The sequence below is a fragment of the Phacochoerus africanus genome, chromosome 11, assembly GCF_016906955.1.
Source record: "Phacochoerus africanus isolate WHEZ1 chromosome 11, ROS_Pafr_v1, whole genome shotgun sequence".
Classification (NCBI taxonomy): domain Eukaryota; kingdom Metazoa; phylum Chordata; class Mammalia; order Artiodactyla; family Suidae; genus Phacochoerus; species Phacochoerus africanus.
In genome coordinates, this window is record NC_062554.1 from 101,300,121 (window position 1) to 101,325,653 (window position 25,533).

The following is a 25,533-nucleotide window of genomic DNA, read 5'->3' on the forward strand; positions in this document are numbered from 1 at the left end:
TCATGTCTTTTATAGATTCAGGGACTGATGAAGGTGAAGCAAGCTTTAGAGGAAAGAGACTGCATTTATTATTGGAGGCCTCTAGAATGGTTAATGCAGATACAGATGGACACTCAGGCTTGGCCTTGGGGCTGATGGAGAAGCAGACATAGAAATCTTAAACAATAGGAGACACCCTGGGCATCAATAAGCTCACCTCAGGGGATTGGGTCAGTAAGTGGAGCAAAGGAGGCCAGGACACAGGCGGCAGGTATGGTAGATTCAGCAACTTCAAGTATTCCCTTGTCTTAGCAAGTAAGCTGTCCAGACAGACAATGTTGGGCCTGCAGTTGTCATCCAATAACTGTCTCTTTAATGGTGAGTAAGTAAGTGAATGAGTGAGTGAACAGCTGAGTGAGAGACAAGGGCCACGTGGGGCCGAGGAGTGTCAGTAGTAGAGGTCAGGATGAGAAAGACAACACGACAAATTATTCTCACGCAGGCAGAAACTAAAGCCTTGCGGGTGAAGGAGACCCCAAGGGAACAGGTGTAAAGTGAGAAAATAAGGACGTAGGAGTGAATCCTGATCTCATTAAAAAAAAGGTAGACGCTGCAGGTTCTCTATGCTCCCCTGTAAAACATTAGTCATCATTAGGCAGAGCAGCCCGTCAGCAGGAGCAACAGCGGGTGGAGTCATGGTTTGACCTTCAGCCACACAGAAGGAAGATGGTATTCTAGTTCTCCTTCATGTGGGAGGTGGGCGAGGACAGAGGAGGCATGAAAAGTCAGCTATGATGAAGTACCAGATTCAGGAGGAGCAGCTGCCAGCTGGGAAGGGGCGCCTCTTACTGTAAAGCATGGTTCTCCACTGGTTAACTCCATTAGAAAAAAAATCTAGATGCAGCCTATCCAGTCCACTGAAGCAGAATCCAAGGTGAGCATGAGCCCACAGCACTAACGCATCTTCGGAAAGCAAACCATACCCACTGAGTACCAAGGTGGGTCCAAGCAACGCTAACACACTCTATTTTTCATGTGCATGTGAAAGGTGGCTCAAGCTCTTTCAAACCCTCTTTATTTTTAGATAGTCGTTAGAAGCCTGCACACTTCCATTTTTTGTAGGTATCTTTTTTTTTAAGTGACTTAAAGATAATGGGAAATTACTCAAAAATAAGCTGACAACCTCACGAAATTCAATTCTACTGAAAAGTATGTAATGTGGAATCACTAAGAATTAATTCTTAACAATAAAGGTCCTTTTGCCAGTGCAAAGTGTGGCCCCTGGCTTCACTAATTCCTGTAAGAGTAAAATCAAAGCAAATTGTGGTTTTATTTAGCTTAGAGGTCAACTAGTGAAAGCAAGGTTTTGGAGCTGATTCACCCCCTTCTCTGAAAGATCTGGATCACTTCTGATGCTCAGGCCCATCCAGTGGTTAAGCCATCAGCTCTATGATGATTCAGTGAGACACACTCTGTGTCCGAGAGATCAGGTGGCTGAAGGGTCTCTGTGGCTCCCACATGCTATCAACTTACAATACATGTGTCAGGGGCCAGGCTGGGCAAATGCTGACAGCCTGAGAGACTTCCTTTCATTCTCTCATCTCCGAGATAGGGTGATACAATGACATTTTGGAAAACTTTGGAGTTGTGAAGGACTTTGTTCTCTGCCTAGCACATCTGGCTCCTTCATTTCCAGATATCTGTGTCCATCCTGCACTTTCCAAGCAGCCAGCCTGCCCATGCGGGACTTCACAAGGTCTCTAGTTAACTTTCTTTTCTAACTAGAAGGGCACCTCGGGATGATACCCCTGCTGGTGGTGTCTCTGAGGAGCAAATCAATATGGAATAGGTTGCAATGCACCTGGTAACTTCCTCCACCCCCACAGCCCCCAGTTCATGTGCCCCCAAGCAGTCACTGCTGCTGCCTGTTTCTGTAAAACCAAAGATATCGCAAGTCTATCTGCTGATCTGAAAGATCTTAGGGTAAGATCATAACAATTAACTAATCTACTAATGCATAATAATCTGTCATTCTGCCATAACAGACTTTTTGTTGGAAAAGAACTCTAGGCCTTGAGTCAGAGAGGATGTGGGTGAGTCCTGGTTTCACCACCTCCCTCTTGCGTGCCTATAGGCAGGACACATATGATCATAGCGATCACAGTCAGAACCTGTTTCTTCTGTGAGGCACATGTGATCATTCCCTTCCTGCCTTCTTCACAGGGATTTCATTAGGAATATAGGACGATATACCCCCCCAAGCTGCCATTTAAATGATACACTGCTAAAGAAATTAGATTTTTCTCAGAAATTACATTTTTAGTATTAGTAAAAGTGCATTTTGACATTTATTCATTCAACAAATACTTAGTGAGCACCTGCTATATGCTAGGTGCTGTGCTAGGAATTGGAGAATCGACAATGAACAAAAATACAGATTCAGCCACTACCATCAGGGAAATTTTGAACTTGGGAGAGAAAGAGTTATCACAAGAACCCATACTTCTACCAATTAGTGATCTGAGCCATGGTCATGGAAGAAAAGAGGAGTGCTGAGAAGTTCATGGAGCTGAGAGTCCAAGGGATTTGGCTTAGGGGGGTCTAAGATAGTTTCCTTAAGACCCTGGAACCAAGATCTAAACAAAGTAGGTGCTGAGGGCAGTGAGTTAGGTTCAAACACGTCATGGTGAGAGGGAGCCTGGAGAGTCTGAGAAACGGAAGGTGGGTCCCTGACACTAGAGTGGGGAAAGCAAAGCCAGTGGGAGTCCAGAACAAGGTAAGTCTAGAAAGGTGGGAAACAGACGAAGGTTCTGTAAAGGATTTTCACTTTATACTTATGAGCATTGGGAAGCTGATTTCAGGGTTTTATGTAGAGGAGCAACATGATGAGGTGCATGTTTCGAAAAGATTTCTAGAACTACATTGTGATGGAACCAAGTGAAGGCAGACTGGCCACAGTGGTTCAGGAAGGACCTGATGGTAGTTTGGACTCAACTGCATCACTGGAGATGAGAATTCAGGAATATTTAGGAAAGAATACCCTAGGACTTGAAATCAAGTTAAATTGCAGTGGTACAAGGTGAGACGTATTAATATTGTGCTTATTGTCTCAGCAGTTCAACGTCCCAATGTAAATGGTGATATTTTCCTCATCGAGACATCGCAACAGATGAATTCCACCTTTTTCCCCATATGATTTAATGACTTTATTTTCTTCCAAGCCTTTTTTTTTCAGTTTTATTGAGATATAATGTATAATTTCATTTGGCAATCTTGGTGATTTGATACACGTATATATCGTAAAGGGATTCCTCCCATTGAGTTAATTAATACATTCATGGTTGTTAAAACTGTATAGTGTAATGAAATTGGCTGAGAGAACTTAAGCATTCTTATCCCCCCCCCCAAAAAAAAACTGCATGTATCTCAACATTGACACTGTGACCAAGAACTGACACTATTGGATGCTGTCTGCCTTTGATCTTTGATCTCTTTTGTCTTTTCCAATTAATACTGTGACTATTTCATGTTTATGCATCAGTGAGAAAAAATTAGCATGTTTACTTGAAACATGTAACAGAATGACAAAGCTAATGCCTATAACTGCTGTGCCTTTGAAGTTTATCCCAGTCTTATTCTTAACGTTAATTGGAGAATTCTCCCATTAACCAAAGGCACTCCACATGCTGTGCATTTTGAAAGGTCAAATCTGTGGAAGAATTACATGTCATTAAGGAAATCTCACTCCACGCTGATATGAATAAAAATAGTCTCCACTTTAAAGCAGAGTGGCAAATACATGGCCCACATGACACCCCTCTATCCTCCTATGTCCCATGTCTGGGATGCTAATTGAAAAAGATATGATTTCCCACTGAGCCCTTTGAGAATCTTCCTCATCACAGCACTCCAAGCAGCCAGTTGGTCAGAGCTGGCATGAGAGTAAGAACTCATTTGTTATCCCCATTTTAACGCTATGTAAATCTTTTTCTTCCCCCCAAAATAATCATTCTAAGTGCCTATTTATTTAGGTTTTCCTCCCACCGCAGATAGGTTTGCCAGTTTTCCTCAACAAGTTCTGTGGCTCCTTATCTCCTCAGCTCACAAGCTCACAGGCAGCTGCGTGTTTCCAACAAGCTGATAGTCCTGCCTCAAGCACCAGGCTATTATTCTCTGCCTCTGAACTTGCTCTGGCACTACTAGTGCATTCTCAGCCTTAAGCAGGGACAACCCGAAAGTGCAGGGGAGAGCAGTGCTCAGTGAGGAGTGACCCATATATATCCCCCAATGGGAAGAGAGAGTCAGAGCATCAATGCTCTGGCCTCGCCATTCCGCAGGAGGAGGGTTCTTGTGTGTGTGCCCTGTGGCTTCTCAGAAGATCGCTGGGTGGGGGATGGGGAGGGGGGAGACTGAGGCCTGGGACTCACTGTGATCATTTGCTCATTAGTGCTTTACTTCCCTAATTTACTTTCCTCACTCTTCATTTGTGCTTCCCAGAGTCACCCAAGTCCCCAAGTCAGGGTCTGCTCTGGGGAAAACCCAAGCGGAGACGGCACCTTTTGCCTTCCCATTATGTCAAACATGGAGTCACAAACTGCTGTCCGTGACGTTCCTCCCCATGACCCATGGACTAAAATGACCATCCACAGCAGAGCCAGTAAAACCATCTTTCTTCCTCTATGGAAAGTGCCACAGGAGAACCTGGGGAATAAAAATGTTGAGGGCAGGGGGTTGGGAGGGACAAACTCAACCGAACCATGAATTCCCACCACAAGCCAAACAAGTTTTTATCTGTTGTGTGAGTGACTGAAAGATACATTCCAAGGGCAATCCTATTTGTACTTTATTGACACCTGCAGTGTTTAGGGGATGCTAATCAGGGAAGCCAGAACCTTATTTTTTTCTTATTACTCAATGAATTTATTACATTTATAGTTGTACAATGATCATCACAATCCAATTTTATAGGATTTCCATCCCACAACCCCAGCGCATCCCCCCCACACCCTGAACTGTCTCCTTTGGAAACCATAAGTTTTTCAAGGTCTGTGAGTCAGCATCTGTTCTGCAAAGAAGTTCATTCTGTCCTTTTTTCAAATTCCACATGTCAGTGATAGCATTTGATGCTGGTATCTCATTGACTAACTTCACTTAGCATGATAATTTCTAGGTCCATCCATGTTGCTAAAAATGCCAGTATTTCATTCCTTTTAATGTCTGAGTAATATTCCATTGTGTATATGTACCACATCTTCTTGACCAACTCCTTTGTCAATGGACATTTAGGTTGTTTCCATGTCTTGGCTATTGAAAAGATTGCTGCAGTGAACATTGGAGTACATGTGTCTTTTCCAGTCATGGTTTTCTCTGGATAGATGCCCAGGAGTAGGATTGCTGGAGCAAATGGTAATTCTATTTTTAGTTTTCTGAGAAATCTCTATACTGTTTTCCACAGTGGTTGCACCAATTTACAGTCCCAATAACAGTGTAATAAGGTTCGTTTTTCTCCACACCCTCTCCAGCACTATTGTTTGTAGACTTTTTGATGATGGCCATTCTGGCTGTGTAAGGTGGTACCTCATTGAGGTTTCGATTTGCATTTCTCTAATTATTAGTGATGTTGAACATCTTTTCATGTGTTTCTTGGCCATCTGTATGTCTTCTTCGGAGAATTGTCTGTTTAGATCTTCTGCCCATTTTTTGATGGGGTTGTTTGGTTTTTTGGTATTGAGCTACAGGAGGTGTTCATAAATTTTGGAGATTAGTCCCTTGTCAGTCGATGCATTTGCAAAGATTTTCTCCCATTCTGTGGGTTGTCTTTTCATTTTATTTAGAGTTTCCTTTGCTGTGCAGAAGCTTTTCAGTTTGATTAGGTCCCATTTGTTTATTTTTGTTTTTACTGTCATTACTCTAAGAGGTGGATCTGAGAAGATGTTGCTGTCGTTTATGTCGGAGAGTGTTTGGCCTTTGTTTTCCTCTAAGAGTTTTATAGAAGCTGCTCTTATATCTATCCAGAACCTATCCAGAACCTTAAATGAAGATGTGAAGCCTTAGCTGGTTAAGTTCATCAAAACAGGAGATAACATCAGTTCTGCCTATGGTTTAGACCTTAGTTTATAAGTAATAATATATAAACAACCTAATATATAAATTGTTATATTTGTATATATAACATACAAATAGGTTAAATTGTTATTAATAAGATGTTCTGTTTAAGATGACATCAGGCCAAAGAGTCTATGTGCTTTCTCCCAATACTATGTCTTCTTGGCACTTTACTGAGGTAAAGAAAATGTCAGGGATTCACAGATTCTAGCATGAAGAAGACTGCTTAGTAGTGTTTAAACCTCTTCTCTGTTTAATAGTCACTATTCTTCCAAATACTCTCTTCCCATCAGTTCTGAAGTCTCAATTCCAGAATGCGGCATAGCAGAAAGAGAGGACAGGGTGATGAAAAACTGCCTCTGAGGCATGTGCTGCAATTATATTAAGCACGAGAGTGGAGGCAGAGCTCTAAGAAGTCTTCAGGGTAGTAAGTGGAAACCATCTCAATTTTTTTTTTAACAACACAAGATGTTTCTCCCCAACACAAACAAAAAAAATAGGCAGTTGTGTCAAGATAAGATTCCCCACAGTCAGAAAAGCTAAGTGATTGCCAGTAGAAGATTTGGCTACAAGCTGTGCATATGTATGTGCACACATGTTCACTATTGTATCAGATCCGAAATGGGCATTATTTCACACAATCGAGAGAGCAGCAATGGAGGCCATGAACGTGAATCTGGATAAATCTTCCCTTTTAAAAAGGTGGGGAAAAAAAAAAGGAAAGCCCAGTGTGGAACATCTAACAAAAAGCTAAGCATCTAAGAAAGGGATAATTATAATTAGCCTTGAAGATCAGCATGAGGATCATGACACTGAAATAGATTTACTCTAGACAAAGGAAGAAAACATGCTTGGAGTCTTCAGATGCTAAAAGATGTAACATCTGGGAAAAACAGAACCGGGCAAAGCAGGCTGAAATACGAAAACCAAGCTAAGTGATTGACGAAGTAAAAAAGCCAGAAAAAAAAAAAATCAACCAATCTGGAGGCTAGAAATTACATCAGAAAATTAAGTTCATTAGAATCAGTAAAAGGTCGAATTGTTACTTTAAGACATTAATGGTGTAGCGACCCACCTGAGGAGTTCCCCAGTTACAAAGCAGAAGGTCTCCAGCTTTATTCCATCTCAATAGCAATCACATGCACAAACTCTTCTACCAGTAATAAATGCTCTTGATCTCGAGCCTCAAATATGGGGCCAAGCAGGGTGAGGGGAAGGACATGTCAGAGTAACCAGAGGAGGGGGGAGAGAATGAACTGTGACCCGGAGCTTCAATTATAACTCTTGGAAGAGAGGGTAAGGCATAGCCTCCTTTGGATAAATATTGTTGAACAAACAAGGAGAATGAAGAAATTAAAGAGAAAACTGAAAAAAGAAGTCAAAATCAAATCTTCAAATAATAGAATATCCTTTGATCGGTTCTCAGGTATGTACTTGAATCATCTGGGCATTCTTATGATCTTCTAAATTACATATCAGATTCAGTTGGTCTGGGGTCTGAGAGCCTGGATTCCTATCAAGTTCCCAGGGGAAGCCAAGGCTACAGGTCTTCATACCATGTCTTGAGTAGACAGACTTCACAGAAAGCCTGAAACAAATGCACTCACTATATTCCAAGAAATACTTAACTAAAACAAATTCACAAAGGCATATTCTAGCAATTTATAGAAGCATATAAACATTTAGAAGGACAAATGAAATAGTATAGTTATTCATGGAAGAAAAATAAAGGTTTCTGAAAGTAGACAAAAATTGAGTGGACCCTGGCTTGTCCTCAGTATTACTAAATGTCCAGGACAAAGGAAAAAAATCCCACCAAGTCTGAAAGAAAAAAATTGCCATCTAAGAATTCAATAATAAAACTAGAATTGATGCGCAAGTGCCTAGAAAAGATAACCATGTATTTAAGTTTTTTACTGCTGCCATAATAAATTACTACAACCTTAGTGGCTTCAATCTTATAGCACTATAGGTTAGAAATCCAGCCCGGGTCTCACTGGCTAAAATCAACACTTCAGCACAGCAGCATTCTTTTCCGGAGCCTCTAGAGGAAAATCCATTTCCTGGCCTTTTCCAGTTTCTGGAACCTGCCACAGCCTGGGACCTTTTCCCTCTATTTTCAAAGGCAGCAATGGCAAGTTGAGGCTTCACACTGCCATCTCTCTCTGTCTGCAGTCAGGAAATTTCTCTGCTTTCAAGGATTTACGTGATTGAATTGGGCCCACCTGGACCATCACAAAGGCTAGCCTCATTTCAAGGTCCTTAACGTTAATCATATCTGCAGAATCCCTTTAACCATGTAATGTAACATACATACCAGTTTTGAGGATTAGAATGTAGGCTTCTTAAGGAGGCCACTGTTCTACCTACAACATCAAAGTATGCTGTTTCTGAAAAAATCGAGGATGTATACTAGCAGGGGACCGAAATTCAAAATCAAAAAGTGGGGAAATAATGGCACATAGAAAAGGAATTGTGGGAGGAGGAATCAAGATGGCAGAATAAAAGGATGTGGAACCCACCTCCTCCCTCAGATACATCCAAAATACATCTGTATGTGGAATAATGCTCACGGAATACCTTACAGAACGCTGAAAAAAGGAATTGAGGTGAGTATGATTGTAATTGGGGGTGTAGTTTATACTAGAGCACAAGGACCTGTTGGGTGAGGTTAAAGCGGGCTGTTACTCTTCTAACCAGGATAGAAGCAATTTACTGGAATATCCTAATTGGGTGAAAATATTTACTCGCTTTGTTTAAAGCAAATCAAAACTGGTCATTCTTGGAGTTCCCGTCTCGTGGCTCAGTGGTTAACGAATCAGACTAGGAGCTACGAGGTGGCGGGTTCGATCCCTGGCCTTGCTCAGTGGGTTAAGGTTCCAGCGTTGCCGTGAGCTATGGTGTAGGTTGCAGACATGGCTCGGATCCCGAGTTGCTGTGGCTCTGGTGTAGGCCGGCGGCTACAGCTCCGATTAGACCCCTAGCCTGAGAACCTCCATATGCCACGGGAGCGGCCCAAGAAATGGCAAAAAGACAAAAAAAAAACAAAAAAAAAAACTGGTCATTCTCCATATAGCAAAAGACAGCTGGACAACCTTAAAAGGGAACTAAAAAGACCTTAAAAGGGAGTTTAAAAGAGCACCAAAAAAACAAACAAAACAAAACAAAACAAAAAAACCTGCCACAACTAAGAAAAGAAAATAAATGCATCTGTTGTGAAAAATATGACCACCTTTCTGAAAAGCAGACTTCTATTTTATAGGAAACGAATTCAAAATGTATCAAACCTGTTATAGGAAACAGTGCACTGTTTTAAATTGATAAAATGTAAAGTGCCTTTTTGTTTAGTTCTCACTGCAATAATCCCTATCATTATTCTTACTTTGTCACAGATAAGGAATCTGAGGCTTAGATCAGGAAACGTGCTCACAGCCTCCCAGGTGTGAGCCACAAAGCAAACCCAGGGTCTCTCGGAGCCAGGGCGTTAATCCTGCTATACCCACGTGTATGTGTGAGACCTTGTGCCTGGTGCCAGGTGGAGCTGGTACTGCAGCCCAAGTCGGTTTTACCCCATCTTCTCTGTGCACAACCTCTCCTCTATACTGTCTCAGAAATTGTTTTTCTGTTTGAATCTTTGCCTCATTCCTTGCACCAAACATTTTGACACAGATTATTTTTGTTCTCTCCTCCAGTTTCTCTGCATACCCAGAACTCCTACAAATCCCCACTGCTTTTGCCACTTTCAGCCATTGTGAGTAAATTCTCTGCCCCTTGGGGTGGACCCTGGCAATTCCCCCATAGATCAGCTCCAGTCTCTTGATAAGGACTTGGAGGTTCCTTCTCTCTCGTTTAAGGTTAATTCCTCCCCTTTGCACTCAAGATCCCATCTCTCACCTCATGAAATAATTCCGTCAATGATCTCTCCTCCTGAGTCTTCAGACTCTGCCTTTCCTCAGGTGCCTTCTCATCCAATCGTATGCTTCTCCTGGAAAAAATCTTCCCTTCATGGGCTTCTTTATCCCCCCCCCCCCCCGCCCCCAGTCACTATGACACTGTCTCTTCAACCCTGTGGCCACTTCTCAGTTCTAGTTCCTCACTTTCTATTCATTCAGACCCCCTGAAATCTGATTGCTGCCTCTCTCCTAGCAATCAGCTGCTTCCACTGAGGTCACTTGTACTCTCCTGTTTGACAAACCACGGAGAAAGCCTTGTTTTATGAGTATTTCAATTAACTGCTTCTTGAAACCTTCTCTTTATCAGCTCACAGTTCCTTCTCAGATGCTTCCTTCCTTCATTCTATATATCCTGAAAAGTTCTCTTTTCATGCTACAAATTTTTGGTGTATTAGGTTTAACCTGACACCCCTACTGAGCACAAGAGAGCCAACTACTACATGACTTCATCTGAACCCAAATTCACTTTGGTTCCAACTTTAAAAGGTGGTTCAACAACACTTGAATGCAGACTCCCAAAGCTACCTCAAACTCATTTTGCCCATAACCCAACTCTCTAGACTCCACTCAAAGAAACCTCTTTCCTGTATTTCTTACCTCAGCTGATGACACCATCATTTGTCTAGTTTCCCAAGTTATAAGATATCATGGATTTCATCTTCTCCCTCATTCTACTCCTCCATCCCCAGCAAATCACCATGCCTCATCAGTTCTTATAAGTATTTTGTGACTCTGTATCTGTCTTGATACCCTCCTCACTCTTCACAGCTATTATTAATTTATTCAGTTTTGTCTATTGAAGTATCTGCCATTGTCAGGCATTGTCCTAAGTCCTGGGAATACATTGTGAACAAAATAAATATGATCTCTCCCCTAATGGAATTTATACTCTAGTTGGGGAAATGGGCATTAAACTAATAATCTCACAAATACAATTACATAAATATGATTTCATAAGTATATTTATAAATTGTGAGGACCATAAAAAGAAAAAATAGAGAAAATAAAAGAGGATGTAATGAAATTATAGTGGAAATTATAATGAAAATTATAGTGGAGACCTTTGATTTAAAATTAAACGTCAAAAAAAAAAAAAGAAAGAAAGGGATCTGGCATTGCCATGAGCTATGGTGTAGGTTATAGACATGGCTCGGATCTCACATTGCTTTGGTTGTGGTGCAGGCTGGCAGCTGCAGCTCTTATTTGAGCCCTAGCCTGGGAACTTCCATATGCCATGGCCGTGGCCCTGAAAAGCCAAAAAATAAAATAAAATAAAATGTCAGGAACATCTTCCCTGAGGAGGTACTCTTTAAGCTGACATGTAAGGAAGGTTTGGTAAAGGGTTCAAAAATGTAGGCACATGCAGGAGCATGGGCAAAGGCCCTGTGGTTAGAAAAGCCTGGCTTATTCAAGGAATTTCAGTAAGTGAAAGGGAGTAACCTATGAGGTGTCTCAGGGAGTAAGTAGCAACAAACTTTGGTTAGGCCTTGGAGGTTTTGTGTTTTATCATATCATATCATGCCTTGGGAATCCATGGAAGGATTTTAAGCATGATCAGATTCTGTGACATAAGCAAATTTGATGTTGCTTCGGGGGAGGTAAGAGATGATGGTGAGTGTGGATTACAGTGGTGGCTGTGAAGATGCAGAGAAGTGGACTTCAAATAGATTTTGGAGGTAGAATAGAAAGAATTTGGTGCCAATAAGGTGAGGGAGAGAGAGGGGTTAAGAATGACTTTCAGGGAGTTCACATCATGGTTCAGTGGTTAACAAATCTGACTAGGAACCATGAGGTTGCGGGTTCGGTCCCTGCCCTTGCTCAGTGGGTTAAGGATCCAGCGTTGTCATGAGCTGTGGTGTAGGTTGCAGATGCGGCTCGGATCCTGTGTTGCTGTGGCTCTGGCATAGGCCGGTGGCTACAGCTCCGATTCGACCCCTAGCCTGGGAACCTCCATATGCCGCAGGAGCGGCCCAAGAAATGGCAGAAAGACAAAAAAAAAAAAAAAAAAAAAGAATGACTTTCAGGTTCCTGTCTTTAAAACTTGGAAAAGCAGCAGATGCAATGTTTTCCAAAACAGGGAACACACAAGAGAAGATGTGGAAGGGAAGTTCAGAGGTTCCATTTTGCTCTTTTGAATCTGTAGGGCTTGTGAGAACAACTCAATAAATATTTAATGTTGACATAATGATTTAATTTAATGATTTAATTTATGAATGTTTTATTTAATGATTAAATTTAAGACATTTAATGTGTCTTAAGTTGCTTAAAGATGTTTCACGATGGGTTTCTCAGAAACTTAATGCTATCCATTCATGGTTATAAAAAACATTACTCTCAGAATTGGAATTTTCTATTGCTGGACTGACATCCTTCCACATTTCCTTTCCTTTGCCAATGTTTATAGTGCCCCCCCCCCACCCCCGCACGCACACACACACACACACAGCCGTTTCCCTCTTCATTGCCCTAGGTTTTGTTCAGAACATAAAGAAAACGCCCTTTGTAGTTGCTAGTATTTTCTGCAAGCCTCACCTCACTCTGAGTTTTAGCCTCCCTGACCCAGTTCTTCCTCTTCCAGTCTGTTCCTTTATTCCCATTCAAGACTATCTACCTGGTTTGCTTTATTTTGAACATTTCCTTTATGTAACTGAGTTTATCAGAAGACAACATGTGCAGGCTTATCCTTTCTAGATACTCATTGGGATTACTTGAAATGGTAGGATTGCTCTCTCCATAAAGAATGAACCCCGGGGGAAAATGGTCATTTGAAAAGAGCTTTATAGTCTTTATAAGAAAAACACTTTTATTTAAAAGATGCAGAAAGGATCATTTGTAAAGCTTTGCAGAGAAAGCCTCAGCTTTCCCCCATAAAAACAAATTGTCTAGGCCAAAGATGGCAACTAATTTGAAATTTTTTTTTGCACATTGAATATTTTGCTTGGCTGAAGCATGGTGATGTGAGGTTAGGGTACCACCAGCCATGTGTCTTAATGGAAAGGTCACCTCTTAGCCTAGGTCAGCTTCATTAAGAAAAATTGCCTTTTACTGATTTGTAATAGCTGAAACAAATTATCTAAAGGAACTGCGGAGTTTAACTCATTTAATGAATTTTAATAAGAAATACATGATCAGTCAAAACCAGGGGCGGGGGGAATAGTGAATAACAGCGAAGTCGATTTAATGGAAATTAGCTCATTACCCTGCTGGCTTACATTTACCAAAGGCTGAATTTTTGATGGAAAATGGGCCAAGCTGTGGGGAAATGGGAGGATCTTTAAATTAGAGATTAATTTTATTAGTGGTATTTTTTTCCTTTCATTTAGCTCTAACTAGAGTTTTTGATTTTTTTTTTTTAACCCTGGGGTTTTTTTCCCACTTTGGGAACTTAAAAAAAAAAAGAAAGAAAGAAAGGAAAAGAAAAGAAAAGCAATTCACTCTATTGGAAGAGGTTCTCACTGTTCCTGAAATATTTTCAGAATTTGGTAGGAACTTGAATCCCCTTTATTGCTTGTAATCCTTTATAAGGATGGGTAACTTAAGAGGTGGAAGGGCCAGTGTGGGTATCCAGGTGAGCTTCCTATCCTCCAGCAGGATGCCATAGGGACTGTGGAAAAAATTCTCTTTCTATGCTTTCTCCTTTTTTCTCCCTCACATTCATCAATCTGCATGTACTTTTTGTTCTCCCTTTCTTCATTTTCCTTCTGTTTTTTAAAAATTTTTCTCTTTCGGCTGTCCTGTGGCATATGGAATTCCCAGGCCAGGGATCAGATGCGAGTCACAGTTGCGACCTACACCACAGCTGTGGCAATGCCAGATCCTTAACCCACTGTGCCACTGGGGCTGGTGATCAAACCTGCGTCCCAGTGCCTCCAAGACACTGCCCATCCCTTTGCACCATAGCAGGGGGAACTCCATTTTTTTTTAATTATGATAATATACACCTAGCATAAAATTTTCCATAATAAACATATTTGTGTGTACAGTTCAGTAGTGTTAAGTATATTCACATTATTGTGTCCTCCTTATTTTTCTAGCAAAACAGAACACACAGCTTTTAATAACCCAGAGCACAGACATCTTTGTTGAAACAGGTCTTTAGTTCAAAGCGATTCCTACTTCTCTTCTGCTGCTTGAAGAAAAAGATAAATAGAAAGTGTTTTCCCTGCATCTCTGTCATTTGTAATAACTATGGAATTTCTATAAAATACATGAAACTAATGATAGTTTTCAAAGCCAGAGTCATATGTTGTTATCAAGTACTTAGTTTGAAGATGAAACCATTTCACATTTTGCCAATGGGAGTTCAGTATATCAGATGGCATACTGAGGCATATTGAAAGATTTAGTCCCATTTGGGAAAATTCCTGGAAATCCCAAAAAGTTGCCTTGGTGTCATTCCAAATTAAAGAAACCATAAGAGGATTCTCTGATTAAGTTGTTCTCCATCATATTTCAATCCCTTATTTGAACTGAGATGATTTTAAGAAAGTTTATCATCTAGCAATGTGCACTGTGAAACAATTATAATGATTTAAAAAACCCTCTCACTAAACAACTCACAAATGCACACTAGAAAGGGACTCTCCCTTCAGAGCTGTGGTAAATATATTGATATTTTTTTCATTTTGTGAATCGTGCGTTAAGAGAAATTAGTTCTGAAAAAAGCTACTTTGTGGAACTTTCCTCTTGGGATAAGGCAGTGATGCTAACCAGACATCACACAACTTGAAAATGGTCCTTTGTGACACTAACATTGGCCACACAGAATTCTGTATCACATGAGGTAAGACTTCAGTCAGGGTTACTGATCAACAGGTAACCAGCACAGTCCAGTGATATTAGCAAATGCAATGTTGTCAGGCTTCTCCCTAAGCAAGATTCCTAGCAGTGTAACATTGGAGGGAGTGCAGGAAAATGATATATTAAACATTTTCTGGGTTTTTACTTGATTGAATGGATAGTCTCTGTAGTAGACACTACTGTTGTGTTTTTATTTTTAACTGGTTACCCAGATCATATATAAAATGTTTCCTATATGGGTTGTCCAGATTTAGCAAATAAAAATTCAGGAGTTCCCATCATGGTTCAGTGGTTAACTAATCTGACTAGGAACCATGAGGTTGCAGGTTCCATCCCTGGCCTCTCTCAGTGGGTTAAGGATCTGGCGTTGCCGTGAGCTGTGGTGTAGGTCAGAGACGGGGCTTGGATCTAGCATTGCTGTGGCTGCCACAGCTCTGATTAGATCCCTAGCCCAAGAACCTCCATATGCTGCGGGTGTGGCCCTGGAAAACACAGAAAGCCAAAAAAAAAAAAAATCAGACTTCCCAATTAAAATGAATTTCAGATAAACAACAAATAATCTTGTAATATAAGCATGTCCTACGTACTATGTGTCTCATGCAGTCACTTTATAGGACATACTGAAAAAAATGATGGCTTATCTGAAATTCAAATTTAACTGGACATATTGTATTTTATCTGGCAACCATAGTCCTATAACGTATTAAAAATTACATTTAGTTGACATGTAGAATTTAATTTAAATTTCAATATGAAGTTGGTGTTGTCTTCTCTCCTCTTTCATTTTTAAGCCCCCAAACCTTCTTGTCTGGGCTATTTGCACTGTGTTTCTGTTTCTCTGCCCATCTCATTGTGCTCTTGCATGAGGGATTAAAAATGTATTTTAGTTTTATTTTTTGCTCTAAAGACAGATTTTAGAGATCTAATTCAATTTGTGCTTTATATTAAATGCATCAAAATTTCCTTATCAGGTACATCTAAATTTTTCCATTCATTTGCTTATTTAGTCCCTTTTAAAAATATCCCTACCCATGCTTCAGTAGCTTATAACTGTACCTGGAGGTCTTTCACTTTTGTTTTCTAATGGGCCAGGATTAAATAAATGTTTGCATTTGTACACACACACACAAACCCACTTCAGTAAATGATCAGTATGGAAAACAGAGGTCAAGTCCTTATAAAGAAATTTTAATTCCACAAGAGAATTATAATATTCCACTTTCTATAGAAGTAGGGGAAATAAAGGCCAGAAATTAACTAAAACAAAAAGGAATCTTTACTATTTTTAAATTGTTTTGTTTTGTTTTATTAGAGGATAGTTGATTTACAGGGTTGTGCCAATTTCTGTTGTGCAGCAAAGTGACTCAGTCATATATATATGTACATTCCCTTTCTTATGGTCTATCACGAGACTGGATGTAGTTAGTTCCCTGTGCTACACAGTGGACCTCCCTGCTCATCTATTCTAAATGTAATAGTTTGCATCTACTAACCTCAAGAAGCAGTTTTTCTATGAACTTGGTTTTGTAAAAAGGACTGTCAGCTCAGACAGTCTTAAGAAGAAGTTATCTATATTCCTGTGCCTGTTTTTCTGTGAATGAGGGTAGGTGGTGAAATACCCAGAAGTAATAGTGTCAACAAACCACTCCAGGCTTGCTCTTGTGTCAGACCAGAATGATTACAGCAAAAGAAATTGCACAAATAGGATTTCAAAGTTTTTATTTTGTTGTGGGTGTTTTTTTAAATGTTATTTGTAATAGACTAGATTTCTTAGAGGGGCCATCCCTATGAAGAGTTATTATATGTTTATAAATGACTTGACTCACTCTATTATAGTATTTATGCAACTCTTCCAATGAGCTTGAGCAGAACACTGGAGATAAATCATATGGAAAACTTGACTTTATTGATTAATAAGGCCAAATTGGGTATATCCAAAATAGATGTTTTCTATCCATCTTAATTTAAACGTTTATATCATGGTTGGTAATTTGCCAAAGAAACACAAAGAGCCACGTAAGTTATTTTTAAGGAAATCTGTCCTGATACTGCGTCTTACCTACCTAAAATTATTTACTCTCAAGCAAGCAGCTTCTTTTTGAAAATGACTCAGAAGGGGCAACAATTGCTTCAGAGACCAAAGCCACCTGCGCACAACTCAGTATTAGATGTATTTCAGAAACTGCGATAATGGGAGCAGTGAAGTCCTGGGTTTTGCCAATGGTCTGAGGTTAGATTGAATGAAACAGCCTTAAAAGAACCAGACGCCCAAGTGCCTGTGATGAAAGGTGGTCAAATTAAACAGCCCTCTCTTCTGTCTCTTCTTGACCAGTGTCCCTTTTATGCCACTTTACTTCTGGCACCATAACTGCTAAGAGGTCCAATGATTACACATTTTCCATGGGAGGAATAACCATCTTTTAAGATAAGCCTCATGTGGAGATAAGAGCTCCATAAAGAGGAATCATTTTCAATACATCTGCATCTAAATCTCAGAAAGCCCTAGCACCTAACAAATGTAAAGCAGCAAATATTCAAAATCCATTCCTGCACTGCAGGAAGAAGGTGACAACAGAATGTGGAGGAAATAATTGAATGTTTTGACATTGTGAGAATGTGTAAATGACATCTTTTCGCAAAAGAACTGTTACTGGCAATTCCATAAAACAGCAAATAAATTTTTATCCTTCACTGAAAATAATGGCTAATTGGCCAATAGGTCACAAATGCTTTTCAATTTATAACTAGTGGTCAAGTTGTTTTCATGAGCATTTCACAGGATGATTCAAGGAGATAAATGTATTTATTTATCTGTAATTTTACTCTCAGCTATTACCAAAAAGGATGTGATTAAGTCCCTGTAATTAAATTATAATCAAGCCATACATTGAACAGGATTTTTTTTTTATCAGTTGGAAAGAAATTTAAGAACATACATAGAGTGTGCAAGAAAGTGAGCTAATTCTATCCATCTCCTTAGGTGATGTAGTTGTTATACCTAAGCATTAATTTTAACTGTGTTCCAAGGAAAGCTGAGGAGCATGATGGATTATATACTTGTACTCTTTTCATAAAATGCAACATCAGCTCTTCACAACGATGTGTTAGGTGTGATTAGTATTTACATCATATCTGGACTGGGGATTGCTTCCTCATCTATATAATTGTGTGTCCAGATTTGTGTAGATATTTCCTATAAATGGGTTATGGTTTTCAATGATTCCCATTTTATACAAGTCCCAGTTTTAGAGGTTATAAACATTATATGACATGTTTTCAATATTCCACTTTTTATTAGGCATTTTATCAGACACCACCTCACATTAATATGGTGAAATTATTGAAAGAGGGAAGTTATGATATGAAATGAAAGTAATTTTGTAGTGTATGCTAGATGGTGCTTTAGCTTGTGAAAAATACTGATACTATATGATACTGACCCTAATAATAATAATATTAGGAAATAATAATAATAAAGGAAAAAAGAAAAGGGAATTAATATGCCCTTTGCTTTTAATTATATTAAAGGTCACTTGGAACACAATAGAGTCAGTGCAATTGTCACACAAATTGTGATAATTGAAAGAGTTCAATGAGTTGAAAAAAGCCTGGCTTTGATGATACATGATTCATTGAATTAACAAACATCCTGAGTTGCTTCTTGATGAAAATCATTGTGTTAAATCTGGGTAGTGAGGTAATAAAATAGATATCTGCTCTAGAGAAGATCTCAGTGGGACAACACGCCCATAAAATATTATAACAGAATCTAATTCATGATATGTGAATATACATTATTTTTAAAATTAGGATTAATGGAAGCTTGCTGATTGATTTTAACCACATAAAGCAGAATTATTTCTTACAATAAGCAAAGGATTAACCTTTAAAAATCTAACTTTCTAGAATTTTTGCTGTTTCTAGAGTTAACTCATTGTGGCGCAGTGAATCAAGAATCTGACTGCTGGCTCAGATCACTGCTGGTTCAATCCCCAGCCCCGAGCAGTAGGTTAAAGGAACCCAGCATTGCCACAGCTATGGCTCAGATTCCATGTGGCCATAAAATAATTTTTTTTAAGTGTAGATTTCTATATATCTTCTCTCTTCCTCTCCCGACCCCCACCCCGCCTCCAGCTGTGCCACAGAAATCCTTAAGGATGACACGTCTTAGATCTTATAAGGTCGCTGACTGCTTGCCATACAGTACTCACCATCTTTGGGCTTCAGAATCCTCAGTTGCCAGATACAGAAATAGTCTTAGAATCATTAATATGATTTCAATAAAATTATTTGGGTTCCTTGAAAACAACTGTATAGCCAGGCAGGATTTGTTGTTGTTGTTGTTTGCTGTTGACTAATTTAAAGTGACTTGCAATTATCTTAATATCATGCCACCTGTAAGTGGTAGTGGGGTATATTTTCAAAATTCAAATATTGTTTTCTTTATTACAGGTTTCTTTTCTCCATGGAAAACTCCAAAGCCTGTAAGTTGGAATTATCCTGCTTTTTTCTTTATTGCTAATTATTATTACAATTTCGTTAAATACCAGTTGAATTCAGTGACCTCAAACTCTCTTTCCCCTCTGAGATTCTGTGATGTCGAAAGAAAAAATCCTCTGTGTAAGAATAATTTGTCTTACTTTCCTATAAGGACAACTCTGTTTTTTAATATTCTTACAAGCTGAACATTAACCCTATTCAGTACAGTGTGCTGAAAATGCTCTTAAAAATCTTGGGTTTTTTCTCCCTGTCAGAAATACTACAGTTTTTATCACAGTGAATTTTTTTAAATGATACAAATTATAGGCCCGGAGGTCTTAACCTGCAAATTAAATTTTGGTCCACAAGAAATTTAGCTGTATGTATATTTGTATATATTTATGTTTTCATTTTAATGTATGCAGAACTAAGTGTGTGTGAAATATATAAATATATATGTAATTTTTTTCCACCAAACCTGACAATCACTCAAAGTGCTGCTTCTGAATCTTCTGAAACCATGATCATCTCTGCCACCAAGTCTCTCTGAGCCTGCTTTAAAGGACGTAGTCCTGAAATTTTTTTTTTTTTTTTTTTTTTTTTTGCCTTTTTAGGGCTGCATCCATGGCACATGGAGGTTCCCAGGCTAGGGGTCGAATAGGAGCTATAGCTGCTGGCCTACGCCACAGCCACAGTAATGCACGATCTGAGTCTGCAACCTACACCACAGCTCGTGGCAATGCCAGATCCTTAACCCACTGAGCAAGACCAGGGATTGAACCTGTGTCCTCATGGAGGCTAGTCAGATTCATTTCCACTGAGCCACAATGAGAATTCCAGTCCTGAAATTTTGACGTCCGTGAAAGAGGGTGGTGGTTGCCTCTTTTTGTGAGGCCAGTTTAGCCAAGATGCCTTCCCATATAGAGATTATTTTTACTTGCCATTAGATGGAAATGAGTAAGTGTCCAAGTCCCAAGAGGTGGGGCTGGTTTTCTGGGATCCCATTTTGTGCTATTAGAATAGTCGACCCGAACTGGAATGGCTCAAACCCACAACTGAAAGAGAACTGTGGCAAGGTGATTCAAGTAATAACAAAAACCCAAAAAACCTCAGGGAATCACATCTTCCACCTACTTTTTTTTCTCTCCTCTCCCAGTAAACAGCTCAGGCAAAAGTGGTCCCTAGTATGGCCAATGGGTAGGGAATTCTTGGGTTAATTTTATGCTTCTTTCTCCTTTACTAAGGGACCATTTAACTGCTTGATTTTCTCATTTTAGAAATGGAGATAATATAATTTTGCCTACTTTTCAGGTGCAATAACTGGCTTGATTAAATAACATGGCTTTAAAATTGTTTGAAGGCATATGAAAATAAAATATTTTTGAGCCCTGGAATAGGCCTGACCTCCAGGCATCTCTCACAGAGAGATGAGGAAACCAAGAGCTGGTGATGAGGGGCTAATGCTGTCAGAACATTCTCTTCAAGAGTTTCCTCATTTAGAATTCAGCTCATCAGGGCCACAGAGAATATCGAATGGGAAAACTGGTCCTACTTGGGCCTGGTTAAACCACTTAGCAATGCATGTGATATTGAAAAGAGGTATTTTTAAATGTTTTAAAATGAAATTTGTTTCATCTTGACCAAAATATAAGTAATTCCTTCCTTTCACCACCAAAGTTAAATCTGTGCTTTGTGGTTATGCACATCTTTATCTAATTTAACTAGGAATCTTGCAACCTCATCATGGTGCGACAATTATGCAATCTAGTGATTTCCTCATATGCACCACATTTACAAAAATGATGCCATTTGGCATAATTACAGCACTTGCTATCATTACAGTAATTACATCCATACTCAATAATTCCAAAAAAGGTTTTATAGAACTCAATTTACAATTAATCCTCAACCCATGCATCCCTATGAAAGCTGAGGCTTGGACTTCCAGGTCCTAGGCTAAGTGAAGATAGAGGACCGACAATTTAACATCCTCTGTGTATCTACCAGAAACTCTCCAGACGAGGGCCTTTAATGACACAGACCCTGTGGGATAATGGTTTAGGGCACAGGCATACTGCCTGTCTTGAAATTGTGTTTCTTCTTCTTAAGTAGCTATGTCACCTTTCACTAGCTGCTTAAGCTTTTGGTAGTTCATGTTCTTCTATAAAATGGGGATAATATTCCCCTCATATGGTTACTGTGAAGAATCGGTGAGTTAATCCATGTAAGGTGCTTAAAAACAGAGGCTCTGCCTCCTCAAAAGAAATTAACTGTTGTCATCCTAGAAAGCAGACGCTCTATGCATAAACCTTCAGTAAATTAATCACTCTATGAAATGAACATAGTTTGCAAAACTGTTCTCTTAAATAAATACACAAATATCTACCTCCAGTCTTTGGATTGATACACCCTCTCCTCTGAAGGCTTGATGACATCTCTCGTCAGGGGAAGGAAGTGTTGTCCTGAGTGAGATCTCTCCTCCTCCCGGTCCTGTGTCACTTCTGGACCCTCTTCTGTCTTGCTGATCCATATCTTAAACTAATCCACATCCGGATAGTCACTTCCATTTAACTAGTAATACAGTCATTGAAGTGAGTTCTCATTCCCTCTTTCTGGAAGGAAGCCAAATTCATTCTTCAAGTATTGAATCAAGCTAAATGCCTCTATCTCCCAGTCCTGCCCTACAATAGTGAGAAGGTATGTTTAGACCTCGGCTTCTGCATGGAGAGGACAGCTTGCCTTGTTCACAAGTCCTCTGTTCCCAGTATGCTACCTGGAATCAGAAGGTGGGGTTGAAAAAAATTTAATCACACCACCACTTGGTTTTGTCTTTTACTCTTTGATACCCCATTGTGGGCTAAATGTCCACTCTGTCCACTGATATTTCAGTGACTGTCCTCTCATACATTTAGGCATTCATTCATTCACCAAGGCCAACAGAGATACAAGGCCTCTGCCAGATACAGAAAACCATTTTATTTTTATTTTTCCTTACTCTCGTGAGATATCTATAAATATTGACCTAGGTAGGGATACCACGGGGACTGGACAAGACCCAACCAGAAGCTTTGTAACACCTGGCAGGTAACACACCTCTGGAGGTCAAGACAAGGAAGACATTAGGTGGAGAGATGGGATCAGAATCTAGGTGGTTCATGGAGATTGAGAGGAAAGAGTAAGCACAAGTTGCCCATGGAAAGCAAAAGTGCAGAGACCAAGTTACCTATGAACATAGGAAAAAGTCAACAGAGGGCACCCTTCAGAATGTGCTGTTGGAGCAGCCCACCAGCCACAGTGGGCAGGGGTTAACCCCAGATGCCAGGATGGAGGGATTGCTTCATGGTCTCTTGGGTTGGAACAACAAATACTCATACTGGAGTATGAGTCTGCTTCTCCAGTAATTTCATGGGCACCATGGGGATTTTCTGCTCTGCAGCCTTACAAAACTCTGACAGACTCGAGGGTTGATGAATATCATAGCAAGACGTTGAGAATGTTTTACTAAGCCTGAACTGGACTTACTCATTCCTCCATGTCTGTGTTATAGAAACGGTAGAATGTGTCAGTCTGGTCTGTCCCAGAAACTATCCCAGGTAGTGCCCAAAGCATTATTTATTCTGTAGTTTAAGAATGTTTTTTCAAGAAAGCTCCTGTTTCACTTGAAGCATATTTGCCCCAATGCTTGTACACGAACAACACATATACCAGCAAGACCTATGAGAATCAGATAACCCTTCGTAGAAGAAGGGAGAAAGAAATAGACATTTGTGAAGCCCTATGATGACAAGTGGGATACCACAGCGATTTAGACCATATTTCTAATTTATTGACTTCTTTGAATTTAGTTATCTTATGTTTGGAAACAGGAGGGAGAAAGTCACAGCCAGAATGTATCCACATGGTGCCTAAAGTCAGTTAAAGTAAAAAATAAAAAAGAATATGCCTTTAACCATAATGTAAGCCTTTCTGTCACAGCGGTCAGAGAGAATGGATGACCAAAGGAACCCACAGTGACTTCCTAGAAAAATTTTGCTATCAGATGAATTATGACATGCATATTTAAAGATTTTTTTACTAAATGGGATCAAAAGGGCCACTGAGCAGAAAATTAGCCAGAACTCTAAGCAAATTTATCAATTATTCCTCTCAGTGTATTATTTTGTAAAAAAAAAAAAAAACACTGTGATCAGATCGGTTCTGATCACAGTGTACTGCTGACAGCTACTGGATCTCTCTGCACTCCTAGAGATTATGCTTAATATTAGGGAATTGAACTCAAGTAGGGGTTTTCTATCGTTGTTAATTATAGAACCTTTGTTCAAACAAAATTTTAGTCAGTGGTCCATATATAAAACAAATTAAAATGAAACTGGTTGCCTTAATTTCCTTAATTAGCTATAATAAAATATCATAGACTGGTGGATTCTGAACAAAAGAAATTTATTTCTCATAGTTCTGGAAGCTGGAAGTCCAAGATCAAGGCACTGGAAGATTCAGTGTCTGGTGAGAACACATCTCCTAGATGCCCATCATTTTGCTGTAACCCCATCTGCCAGAAGGGACTATGGAATTCTCAGGGGTCTCCCTTATAAGGACACTCATCTCATTCATGTGGGCTCCAGCCTCATGACCTAAGTATCTCCCCAAAGCCCCATCTCCTAGTAATATTGCCTTGGCTATTAGAATATCAGTATGTGGAGTTCCAGTCATGGCACAGTGGTTAACGAATCCCACTAGGAACCATGAGGTTGCGGGTTTGATCCCTGACCTTGCTCGGTGGGTTAATGATCCGGCGTTGCCGTGAGCTGTGGTGTAGGTTGCAGACGAGGCTCGGATCCCACGTTGCTGTGGCTCTGGCATAGGCCGGCGGCTACAGCTCTGATTGGACCCCTAGCCTGGGAACCTCCATATGCCGCAGGAGCGGCCCAAGAAATGGCCAAAAAAAGACAAAAAAAAAAGAATATCAGTATGTGAATTTTGAGGGAACACAAACATTCAGATCATAGCACCAGTCTTACTGAGAGAAGGGTCAGTGATCCACCTCTTTCCCAGTTTGGTAGATTACCCAACTCCTGCCACAGTCCCAGGTAGGTAAGCAGGTCATAGGGACCTTTGTGTTAAACAAGGGCACACTACCTCCCATCCCATCCAGCTTTAAAATATTTATCATTGATAGGTGAGGGCTAGCATTGGAGCCGTGATGAAAATATAGCCATCAGGAAAGCAAAAGCAGGACTGTGCATTAGGGACTAGAAGGCTATAATCTGGCCAAGCTCAAAATAGTGTATTATCAAAGCTGGTTTTATTTTATTTTTTATTGATTTTTTATGATGATTTTTTTCCATTATAGCTGTTTTACAGTGTTCTGTCAATTTTCTACTGTACAACATGGTGACCCAGTTACACATACATGTATACATTCTTTTTTCTCACATTATCATGCTCCATCATAAGTGACCAGACATAGTTCCCAGTGCTACCCAGCAGGATCTCATTCCTGGTTTTATTATATTTTGTTTATTTATTTTTTATCTTTTCAGGGGCACATCCACAGCCTATGGATGTTCCCAGGTTAGGGGTCAAATCAGAGCTATAGCCACTGGCCTATGTCACATCCACAGCAATGCCCAATCCAAGCCATCTGTGACCTACACCACAGCTCATGGCAACGTTGGATCCTTAACCCACTGAGCAAGGCCAGGGATTGAACCTATGTCCTCATGGATGCTTAGTCAGATTTGTTTCCACTGAGCCATGACAGGACCTCCCCAAAGCTGGTTTTAAAGAAAGAACAAGTGACCATATTTTACTGATGATTTCATTCATTCACTCAATTAGCATTCTCTGGGCGCTTGCTATGGGTTGGTAATACAACAGTGAGAGAGACTGCAGCCCCTGCAGTTTCTTTCCCCAGCATAATCTTTTTGCAGAAACAAAGGTAGACTTGCAGTGACAGTCGGGTGCGAGGGGTAGGTAGAGGGCATTGTGAGAGAACTAGAAGACACAAGTAACCAGATAACCAGGTCAGGAATAGTCAGTGAAAGTCTTCTGGAGATGTCTCATCTGAACCTAGTAGCCGGGTAAAATGCAGAAGGGAGACAAAAGAATGGAAAATGGGTAAACTTTGTAGGTAGAAAGAGAAAGAAATATGCAATGGCTCAGAGGCTGAAGTGAACCTGATGGAGTGGATCCTAGGGAATGAGAGAGAGGCCATCAG

General features: G+C 40.0%; 1 protein-coding gene across 1 annotated transcript in view; it reads left to right on the top strand.

Moving 5' to 3' along the window:
• The window catches only part of MAGI2 (membrane associated guanylate kinase, WW and PDZ domain containing 2), a 1,320,860-nt gene that overhangs the window by 1,113,422 nt on the left and 181,905 nt on the right, over positions 1-25,533 (top strand). Inside the window, exon 11 of the mRNA XM_047751755.1 lies at positions 19,290-19,321. Coding sequence (XP_047607711.1) covers positions 19,290-19,321 — 32 coding nt within the window. The remainder of the gene's footprint in view (positions 1-19,289; positions 19,322-25,533) is intronic.